Source organism: Zerene cesonia, chromosome 1 (assembly GCF_012273895.1).
Source record: "Zerene cesonia ecotype Mississippi chromosome 1, Zerene_cesonia_1.1, whole genome shotgun sequence".
Taxonomy (NCBI): Eukaryota; Metazoa; Arthropoda; class Insecta; order Lepidoptera; family Pieridae; genus Zerene; species Zerene cesonia.
In genome coordinates, this window is record NC_052102.1 from 6,298,711 (window position 1) to 6,310,211 (window position 11,501).

The window sequence follows — 11,501 nt, forward strand, 5'->3', positions numbered from 1 at the left end:
AAAAAAAAAATAAATGAGACAAAAAAAAAAAACAAACAGTTCAGGAGCATTCTTGACGGCCTACTTTTCGTGGCGGTTACATTTCACTTAAGCGAAGGTAAGCAAAGCTTTATGGTACGATATTATAGGAAGTTGCGAGTGAATCATACGGTGAGATCATCTGCGTATAATGGATATTGAATAGCTGCAACAAAAACCATTTGACTTTTTAGTTGCAACAAAAACCATTTAACTCGTTCAATTACTTTCATATATTTTTTACAGGAATATGTTATGCTATTAGTAAAATTAATCAGTTGCATGATAGTTATTCTAGCCAAAGAGTAAACCTAAAGTCATCGAAAGGTACAGGCGCAGATAATCAAATGTTCACTATTTGATATTGTTCTACTTAATGGCTAAACATTTAAAACGAAATTTACACATTTTATTCGACTTTATTATACGCACCGAGGTAGTATTCAATTACAGTGTTAACACTATATAATATACTTAATTATACATATATTAAATATATATTGCGCATGGGTTGGTAAACGTTTAGGTTTGGTAAAAAATCTTGTTGCTCGGTAATGCAGAGCAACAGATAATGTCATATCTGTACTAGAACTAATTTCACTCATAAATAAGTTGAAGCGATGCGCACTCATTGCCATTTGCCAATGGCTTCAAATGCTACGTTAAATGAATAGACAAAGCGCTGCACAGCAAAATTTATTATTTTAAGATTAAATATATGTTTGCTTTTTAATTGAGCGCTTATCACGTTGAGCCGTCTTATACTTTACATCAAATAATTTTATAATTAATAACTATAAGTATAGAATGTAGTTACATTCAATTACTTTGGAGGCATTTTACCACATTATAATTTAGACGATACAGATTTGAAAGTTGTGTGGTAATCGCATATAATAAGTTTTAAATTATAAATAAAAATATAAAAAATTACAATACCTATATATTTTCGAGTATAGGTAAAAATTATACAATGTTAATAGTCTATATACATATAATATAGGCTAGCTTTGTCTTTTAAAACAATTTAGCAGAAATAGGAGCTTTTAAATAAATTGTATCTACTTATATTGATGACACACCACTCTACTTAGTACATTATTGTACCAACTACCTGAAAAGCAGAAGAATGAAATTACTACAAAATCATTTAGCGAAAGTATAAAAAGATGTGTATGGGCTACTCGTAATGCAGTGGAGATTCTATAAATTAATCTCAGTGTTAATATAAGCCTCTGGATGACCAAGTTCTTCTCGGTATTTTTGGACATTAACTAAAAACAAATCCTAGTCAGACGGATTTATCGCCTCTTGTACACTAAACTTCCGAGCCGATTCCAAGATACATATATATTATGTACAAGATTGATTGTTTCAATATACTGTAATTGTATCTATATCCATTTATTTGATAAAGAATATCGTGATAAGAAACATTGATTCATTCCAACCAATTTTGCCGTTTCATTGGAATATATTACATTTTTATTATTTCTTATAAGTTATTAAATACAATTAGATATCAAATATACAATTAAAAAAATGTCTGAATTACCTTAAATTAGTGACATAAATTTACTTCTCCACAATTCAACACACCTTCAGTTATCTTTCTTGGGACTACTTGTATTAGAATTTATACTATTTGGCTGAAATTAAAATAATGATTATAAGTTTTATAAAAACAACAGTGTGACCAAATATATAACTTATACATGAGATACTTCAAAATGTAATAAATCATTATATAAAGAATTATACCAAATATAAGTATTCACCTATTCCAAATGTTATAATAACATAAGTACAGTAAAATGAAGCCATAGTACAGAAGTAAATGCTAATGCTTATCTGAAATATTAATTTTACTTTTAATAGCTCACCTTAAAATACCCATCATATAACACAACACCATATACACAGCCAACAGAGACCAACATTTGGATGACTAGCCATACAATAACATTGCACACTTGAGCTTGACCAAAAAGCTCCTTTCCATTTTTTATACAGAGCATTGATTCAGTTACCATTATTGCTCCATATACCCAGCATTGAGTACCAACTCTTTTACATTTAGGGTCAGTGACGTATGTATAATATTGTCTGAAAATATAAATATATGTCATTGAAAATACCTAACTAAGAATGTAGAGTTAAAAAAGGCTGTGTCTTAAACTAAAAGATAATTTATTAATTATAGCTACTTCTTCTTAATAGAACCCCAATAAAATAAGAAATATCCAATTATTTTTAAAAACTGACCTTACTGATGGGGCTACAATAACGCCTATGAGAACCAGTCGAGCAATGACTAGAGGATGTGACGGTGGCATTTCAAATATATGTTTTAAGAAAAAGGTATTCAATTCTGAAATTTGCCAAAATACCACAAGCTGACTGAGTGCAAAGAATCTCATATATGTACAGTTTGGATCTAACCACCGCACAGGTGTCCACTGCACTGGTGTAAATTGCAGAATTGCTCGCTTAATTTTACCAGTTGTTGATGAAATATCCCTGAAACAGACATAACAGCTATGAAAAGCAAAGTTTTGTTTCTTTTGTATGAAACAGATTTTTAGTTTTGTTTTCCTTTTTTATAAAAGAACTCTGTTGAATAGGATAATATCCTGTAATGGTAGTTAGTTCTATTTGGTGTGAACAAATAAATAAAAAAAAACAAATGAGATAATATGGTTTTTTGAATTTGACCTTTTCTATAAGTAATTCTATTTTACAAGCATATACCTTTTTCTCAAGCGTATATGTATTTCTCATAAATGAATTTTTTATTTTACTAAGCCGGAAAACAGGCATTTCAATTTTATTTCTGTTAAGCTTACCTGATGCTCACCCATTTGTACTCTCTCATTTCTAAAGCCTTACATATCTTCAAGCCACACCAAATTCCAAATCCATTGCATATGAGCACATCTAGGATAATTGAATCCCACCAACATTCTAAGAAATTTGGTAGTAAATGTGCAAATGCTATTTCTGTTATTTCCCACATTATTGAGATAGCCCAAAGAAGGCCCGTGTGTCTAAACAGTATGGCTTTAAACATCCAACCTAAAAAATGACCCCAAGCAAAGACATCCAAATGTGACCAGATTCTTGCCAAACTAATATCAGTGCAATTTACAGCATATTCCTGAAAATATGAAAAAACATTAGAAGGTTGATTAGTTGGTTGATATAATTTTATTCATTTAAAAAAAAAAGGAAATTAAAATAGATGCTTTTTATTTTATATAAATTGATATTCTTATTGTATAAGAACATACCTTATCCATGTCAATATGGAAATTGCGTAAGTTTGGATCAATCCAATACATAATTGAATAGACTGTTGAATAACTTTGGAATAAAAGGAACAATAATGCCAGTAAGTAAAGCACTGACATGCCAAAAACAATTCTCCATACAGCTGGGTGAGGTCTAGTAAATGGGCCATTAGGAAATGTAAGTAATGATATTATTAAAAAGAAGAAGACTACACAACATACTCCAGACCATATATTGTCTTGAATATTATTCTCATCTCTGAAAAAAACATTAAGATAGTTCAATGATAAATGAAGAATTAACAGTGTTTGAAAGATTAAAGTAGGTTACATTTATTGATGAATTCATTTATATTTATGTTACAATATTGACCTTTCTTTTTGTTCAGAAAGTGTAGATGATAATAATATTGGCATAAATTAAATTTTCATGATTCACTTTACACTCTTTAGCAATTTAAAAACAATAATTAACATATAGTTGCAGTTGAGATTTAGTCAATTAAGTTACATATTTATGAGATCATAAATTTTTCAATAGATTAATCCTTTGCCCAGAAGGTCTTTAGAATCTATAAGATTATATTATATTATTTATCATCATATGCATTTAAGTTAAAAAACATTTATATGTTTACAAAATTTTTTACACATACAATAGACTATTTAACCTGAGGTGGTTAAACAGTCTTTGTTGTATGTGTATCACAATTATAATGCTTAGACTATGAGGGTGAAAAGGTAACTCACATAGTCAAGGCAAAGGTAGGAGTTCTGAGGCTTTCTTCAACTTTATGAAATATTAGTGTAATTAATATGCAATAACCAGACTTGTAAGAAAATATAAACTAAATTATTAAATCAGTATTAACAGAGACTAGTTTAGGGAATACCTGACAAATGCTGTATAAATGACTGCCGCAATTGAGACAGCTAGAAGTGTTATAGTATGTGGTTTATAAAAAAATTCCAGCGATATATCGTCTACAGGTCTTTCATTTATTGAACTAAATGCATATTTATAATCATCCGATCCAGTAGCACTACCACCCTCCATGGTATTTTCATTTACAATCCTCTATTATGTAACTGAAATAAATAATATAATTATATCAATATTTAATAATAAATAATAACATTAGAGTTACGTGGATACTATGAATATTACAATATAGAAAAAAATCACCACCAACTGAATTTCATGAAAAAATTATATTCTACTTCTTCGATAGAACGAAACAATCGTTAATTCATAAAAAAATAAGAAAAATTAATAATATTGACATGATAACTTTCTGTCACGTGAAATATTTTATTAATTAAATATTTAACAATTACTACACCTCGTATCATTATTAGAAACAACTCGTGAATGATTTTCAAATTTAACTTTCAAGCTCTTTTCAGTATACTACTTATTTGACTTTTCAAGTTCACTTCAGAAATCAGACGATTTGAAAATTTATGTAGATAAAATATGGTCACGAACTTGATCGATACATACACGATTGCCACGAAAGAAGTCTACAGCGATAGATGAACTTAATTTCACAGCCTGACAGGGCAATAAAGACAGAAGTTAGTAATATTAATTCGTTCATTTACTGTGTCAGATATTTCTTTGTAGATTTTTCGTTATTTGATGAAATACAAAATATCCCTAGCAGTCCGGTCATTATACGATATTGAAATAAAAATTCCGACAGAGTTTAATTTTGGGGAAGACCTTTATTTTATGAATAAAAAATTTTGAAATTCCCCACCTGACCCATAAGTGCTACAAAAGTTATTCGGGGTCAAAGGTCAAAATTTTAGGTTTTTTGAGTTTTTCTCAAAAACCGTCAATTTATCGAAAAAATAACCTAAACCAAATTTGTAGATCTCAAAATTCTCCACAAAAATAGTTCGTATGATTTTTTTCTCCAAGTATTACCGTTCCTCAGATATCACGATTCTAAAAGTCACGTTATCTTATATATTTAAACGAGAAATTCTTGTATATATATATATATCTATATATATAATTGGAATCTCGGAATCGGCTCCAACGATTTTCATGAAATTTAGTATATAGGGGGTTTCGGGGGCGATAAATCGATTTTGCTAGGAATTTTTTTTAGAAAATGCCATATTCGTGTTTTACTCGTGTTTTATCGACTTAAATTTACTTTTTTTTACAAATAGGAGGCGTTTGAGTAGTCCCAATTTATTATGACTCTTCCTGACATCCATTGGCGAATAATAATACTATAAATGCGAAAGTTTGTGAGGATGGATGCATGTATGTATGTGTGCGTCTGTTACTCTTTCACGCAGAAACTACTGAACCGATTGCAATGAAATTTGCTTCGAAGATAGCTGGACAACTGAAATAACACATAGGCACTTTTTATACCGATATTCCTACGGTATACGGACTTACGCGGTTTCAACCGCGGGTCACAGCTGGTATAATATAATTTGCACACATCAGCCTCGTATACACACATTGAGGTACTTAAGCAAAAAAAAATCCTGTTTGTTTCTCTTTTAATTATAATAATAACAAGCCCGCAGGGCACCTTGTGGCGAGGTGTCGAGGAGTAGCATGCTCCCGGGGGAGGCCCCTGTCCTCATCTCCGGCCCAGTTTTATTCCTTACCGTTTTGCAATAGTAGGACTATCTACGATCATCCGTGGTCTATCTAGGGCTGTCATGGGCATTACATATTTTAGTGATTAATATTTGACAAAAAATGTCACAATTTTGCTTTATTTGCTCAAAACTTTCGTTACTCGTGAATTGTAATAAATAAGTATATTGATTCGAACGGAACGTTTAAGAACTAAAGACGCAGGGGCATGAACGGAGCCACGTGGACAATAGAGTAGGGGAGGTTCGAGGGAGTAGTAATTTTCGAAGGGACTGACACTGATTTCAATATGTATTTTCTGAATTTAATTCATAAAAGAGATACAAACAGGAATTTTTACTTGCTTAAGTACCTGAATACGTGGCAAATTGGTGCACATTATTTAATGTGACTCTTAAAATCGTGGTATCTGAGGAACGGTCATACTTAGAGAAAAAAATTACTAGAACCATTTTTGTAGAAAATTTTAAGATCTACAAATTTGGTCTGAAGTATTTTTTCGATAAAACTGGCGGTTTTTGACATTTGATCCCGAATAACTTTTGAAGCACTTACGGGATAGATGGGGACTTTCAAATTTTTATTTTTTATAGTAAAATAAAGGTCTTCACCAAAATTCAGCTCTGTCGGATTTTTTTTCTTTCATTACTGTTTTCAGGTCTAAATTGACCGGACTATATGCTTTATTTATTTGATGGTCATATTATCATCATATTAAGTGTTTGACACTGTCAAACGAATTAGCATTTTGCTCACTACATTTGCATTTTTAAGACTAGCTGCGCCCCGCGGTTTCACCCGCATAAGTCCGCAGAATATTGGGAAAAAAAAGTTGCCTATGTGTCATTCCAGTTGTCCAGCTGTCTTCGTACCAAATTTCATTGCAATCGGTTATGTAGTTTTTGCGTGAAAGAGCAACAAACACACACGCATCCTTAGAAACTTTCGCATTTATAACATTAGTAGGATTTATATGATAATATTACTATTTTTTTTTTTTATGTTACAGTCGGCAATGGAGCTGGTGGGACGCCTGATGGTAAGCGCTACCACCGCCCATGAACATTTGGAGAGGGATAAGGCCCATTGCAGACCTTACGCCTCGATTCTTACGATCAGTCTCCCCGTGATCACGCTCGCTATAAAGTGTTCGAAACGTCGGGTTAATAATATAATGAATAAATCGCGTTTAAAATCCGTTAAAAAGTTTTTAATTTCTAAATATATATATATTTATGAAAATATTGGAAAAGGATTGACGAGAGGAATAAAGGAAATTACAAGGAAAGATAAGGAAAAGGATATGAGCCTCCAGCTCCCCCACTCACTGAAGGAAAAACACAGCAGTATTTTTTTTATAGCATATTTTTTTTACAAGACAGAAATCTTGATATCCTGGCGGAGGCAGGACGAGCGTGTAGCTGGCTGTACTGTAGTATGGCTGTACATGCATTGCCCCCTTTTAAAGGGTTAACAATAAAAAAAATTGATGACGGAAATAAGGCAATGGCCTGGAAAGAGTGAGGAAAAGCATTAAAGTCTCCAGCAACCTCACTCACCAAACGAAACCTGCTACTGTTTCAGGACGTTTTTATGTGAAAGAGTGGAACCCTCCCCTGTGCGATTTGTTCTAATTCATGCCAAAGTGTGCTTGACTCTTACACTCTACATACTAAAAAATTATTAATTGTTTGAGTTATTTTTGACCAACATCTTCTTTATATTATTTATAAAAAAATTCATTGCATTTTTCATTATTCAGTATTGTAATAATATCAATTGTGTGTCATATCAATCTATACTAATATTATAAAGCTGAAGAGTTTGTATGTTTGAACGCACTAATCTCGGTAAGTACTGGTCTGAATTGAAAAATTCTTTCAGCAAGCCCATTATTATTATATATTGAGGAAGGCTATAGGCTGTATATATACCATGGGCAAAGCCAGGGCGGACCGCCAGTATTAAATAAATGTGAGTTCGGAAAAAACATAATTTGAAAAATATGAAGCCAAATATATATCTCAAAGTTTTAATAATCTTATTCAAACATCATCTATAGTTGGAAGCCAGAATGCCATATTTGTACAGGCAGATGCTAGTAACATATATTTTGGATTGAATTGAACACATTGAATAGGTGCCGGATGATCACCATTTAAAACACACACTTTGTATCCTGTATCAGCATTCCAAACATGTACCCTTCCATCTGTAGAACCACTAAATATGTATTGTGAATCAGGACTGAAAGATGCCTCAATTGGTATTCCTTTATTATTAAGATGTCCTGTAAATGTTTGAAGTGGGGTCCCATGGTATGCATCAACTAACCTTATAATAGAACCATTTGTACTTATGAGCATAGTTTTTCCATCTCGAGAAAACTTAAGCCCTGTCCAATCACATTCTTTTTCCTGATTTAATTTAAAAGTTACAAATGGTCCTTTATCAAATGATCTTAAATCATACAATTTAATACTTTCTGAATTGACGCCAGCAGCAAAAATTAGCCCTTCAGGATCATAAGCAGCAACGGGTCTACCTGATAAATGCATTAGACCTTGACAATTTGGAGAACGTAAGTCCCAAAGGCGTAAAGTTTTATCCAATGATCCTGACAAAAAAGTGTCTTCAACTGGCGATAAGCATAATGTTACAACCTTTTTTGTGTGTCCAGGGAAATATCGTATATATTTGTTATCATGAAGTGATAAATATCTTATAGTGTCATCAACTTTGGTTGAGCTGTGAATTGCAGTGTTCTTAGCATGTGTAAAATGGATTAAATCAACACCATATTTTTTACTGTTTACAGTAATCATTTGCGTTCCCTTCTCACAATCGTATATAACAATTTGATCATCTTCACTGCACGATATTAAAGTCTCTCCACTAGGTGAGAAGTCTATACTATTTATTTTATCTGTATTTTCTCGAAAAACTTTTGCCACCTTGAAACTCCTCACAACTTGATCCACTAGTTTCATCATTGGTTATAATTGTAAGATCTTATTCAGTTATAAAAATACAATTGAAATGTAAGTGTGTTTTATTTAATAATTTAACTTGAAAATCGATGTTCCGCGACTTCATTCATTAAATTAAACCAATTATTGAATAAAATTAGGTTTTGCGACAGCCGACAATCTCAATACAAAACATTAGAAACATCAAACAATCAAATATCAATCAGTGACAGATCACAGAATATTAATTTATCAATACAGATAAATGAAATCCTTAACTTCATGCTCAACCTTAGCTAGTCTATGGTTAAACACATATAACTACACACAAGCTCAGTGAGAACTAAAGTAAGACTAATTATGTAACTGTACCCTCTGTAAATACGAGTGCCTTCGAAACAAATACGAATAGTGTAAGTTTGTGAATCATTATTTCATATTTAGATTTTCATGATCTTAAAACCTGTGAAAATAAATATTTATTAATTAATTAATTCCATTTACATCTATTAAAAGCGCTGTCCGCTTTTAAGGGGTAAAGAAAAAGGAAAAGATTGAAAATAAGAAAGAAGGAATAGACTGGAATGGATGAGGAAAAGGAAACAGGCTTCCGGTTCCTCCACTCACTGTATGAAGCACAGTGGTATTCCACTATTTCACGCCGGTTTTTTGTGGTGGTGTGGCGCTTACCCGGTGCCACCCTGAGCTCACTTCGGGCCGAAACGTGCTCGGCAGTCGTCTCCCCCATAAATGAATCGTCATAACATAGTTTTAATATTTCCAGCCGGTTCGAAAAGCCGTTTCTACAGTGAAGAGCCGGCAAGAAACTCTGTAGTAGCTTTTTTTAAATGTCAATTTTGCATTGAAACATATGTTACTTGTTGTTGTTGTTAATATGATGCTAATGTCTGCGGTTTGATACAACATTCGATGGATCTTCATCTTCCAGAAATTCTTAATGCTATAGTAGGCTCTCTGAATACATTTTTAATTTTGCTTTTGAATTTAACAGTACTAAACTCTTCAATACTGTGAGGAATTTTATTTTTAGAAGCGTATACATTATCCCATAAATGGATTCAATAATTTAATAAACCGGAAAACAGAGATTTCAATTTTATTTCTGTTCCTTGTGTGATAGCAATGTCTGTCACCAACTCTTGTACATAAGTTAATGTTATATTTATGTAGATTAATATACTTATAATTATTGGAACTAATGTTTCAGTATATTGTTCAATATTTTGATAATATTATATTAAATGTGGTCTATACTTTACAGTTTCTATAGTCTATGGTATTCGATAGCTCTATTGGGGAAACAAAATGGACGGAGTGTAGTGGCTATGATAATTTGATGAAACTAGTGCGATAATTAACAGATCGATAGTATTGAATCTCAGTTATAATTATTAATCTATTACTCATTACAAAAGTGTTGTTTTAACTTTACTATCAACTTTTATTTTTACATACCTATAGAAATCGGTTGCTTCGGTTTCGGAACATGGTATCCATTTTGTGATCAATCGTGTTGTGTGGCGCTCATTGTAAGTATTACACTTTCTCTATCAGATTTTAAACGTTGTTATTATATAAATAAATGTAATTGTTGTATAGGGTTTTGTATTTGTTTGTTGCTGCTTTTTTACTTTGAATAATTGCAACTAATTAATGTGCCAATTTGACGTCAAACGATTCTCCTGGTCTGGAATTTTTAGTTTCACAAAGGTTTATACTATCCATACCAGGATTTGGTTGAAATATATTATATGAGTGTAATATGTCTGTAAGTAAAATCAATTTGCAATTCCTTTCAGCATTATAAGTATATTTTTTATTATATTTAGATTCGACTGATATTGTGATTGTGTTTTGCCGTTCTATGTTGTGCTTTATAACTGAACGGGAGAAGTTGTGTCGCTATATGTAATTATATTTATCATAAGCGTATAGCTTTTCCCCTTGGTTATACAAGCAAAGTACCGCAATAAAATGGTGATAAGTCTCAAGAGAAGAAAATAATTCCATGTAGATTGATGAACCTTGCTGCCGATCTACTGAGAATTGATTGTTGACATGAAAACTTCCTCATCTATATTTTTTTGGAGATTTTTTTTATAGAATATAACATGTGTAGTAAGATAGTAAGTATTTAAGTAAAAGTATACCAAAGTATGAAAAGTGAGTTAAAAAATTGTAATGTATTTTGTTTAATTTGTTATCAATAAGTCTATAAGAGTTAGATTATACTGTTGTATTAGGATATTACACATAGAGTATGTAATAATAAAATGTATTATTGAATACCTTGAAGTTGTAAAAAAAATACAACTTTTTACTTCTTGGTTGAATGAATTCTGATTGCTAGAACATAACAATTAACTGATAAATGTTGATTTTAAAAGGTGTCTTCATTATTTTTATGTATAAGTAAAACAAGGGTAATCAAGATTTATTTGATAATTTGTATTATAATAACTGTAATGTTGTTGACTAAATTAAACAAATTTTTAATTTTTAAGCATGAGGGGACATAGATAAGGTTAATGGCAATATAATTATTATACTAAACTTGTCAGTACAATTTAT

General features: G+C 31.4%; 3 protein-coding genes across 5 annotated transcripts in view; 1 reads left to right on the forward strand and 2 right to left on the reverse strand.

Moving 5' to 3' along the window:
- Window positions 1-703: 703 nt before the first annotated feature.
- Window positions 704-4,855, reverse strand: LOC119831023 (phosphatidylserine synthase 1). Of its 2 annotated transcripts, none has more exons than XM_038354251.1 (8): window positions 4,813-4,855; window positions 4,202-4,397; window positions 3,309-3,567; window positions 2,865-3,175; window positions 2,284-2,538; window positions 1,902-2,124; window positions 1,574-1,667; window positions 704-1,132 (listed from the first exon to the last, which is right to left on the reverse strand). In XM_038354251.1, the coding sequence occupies exons 2-7, from the start codon at window positions 4,363-4,365 to the stop codon at window positions 1,620-1,622; spliced, it is 1,260 nt and encodes a 419-aa protein (XP_038210179.1). In that variant the 5' UTR covers window positions 4,366-4,397; window positions 4,813-4,855; the 3' UTR covers window positions 704-1,132; window positions 1,574-1,619. The 2 variants fall into 2 exon arrangements, with proteins under 2 accessions (XP_038210179.1, XP_038210170.1); XM_038354242.1 differs by lacking the exon at window positions 4,813-4,855 and adding an exon at window positions 4,652-4,805.
- A 3,103-nt stretch (window positions 4,856-7,958) lies between these two features.
- Window positions 7,959-9,133, reverse strand: LOC119830483 (WD repeat-containing protein 82). The gene has a single exon (XM_038353531.1). It carries the CDS (start codon window positions 8,931-8,933, stop codon window positions 7,986-7,988), a length of 948 nt encoding a protein of 315 aa, XP_038209459.1. The 5' UTR covers window positions 8,934-9,133; the 3' UTR covers window positions 7,959-7,985.
- A 1,086-nt stretch (window positions 9,134-10,219) lies between these two features.
- The window catches only part of LOC119839867 (chromodomain-helicase-DNA-binding protein 7-like), a 43,272-nt gene continuing 41,990 nt past the window's right edge, over window positions 10,220-11,501 (forward strand). For both annotated transcript variants that reach the window (XM_038366288.1, XM_038366296.1), the window contains exon 1: window positions 10,220-10,459. The gene's annotated coding sequence lies outside the window, so the exon portion shown is untranslated. The remainder of the gene's footprint in view (window positions 10,460-11,501) is intronic.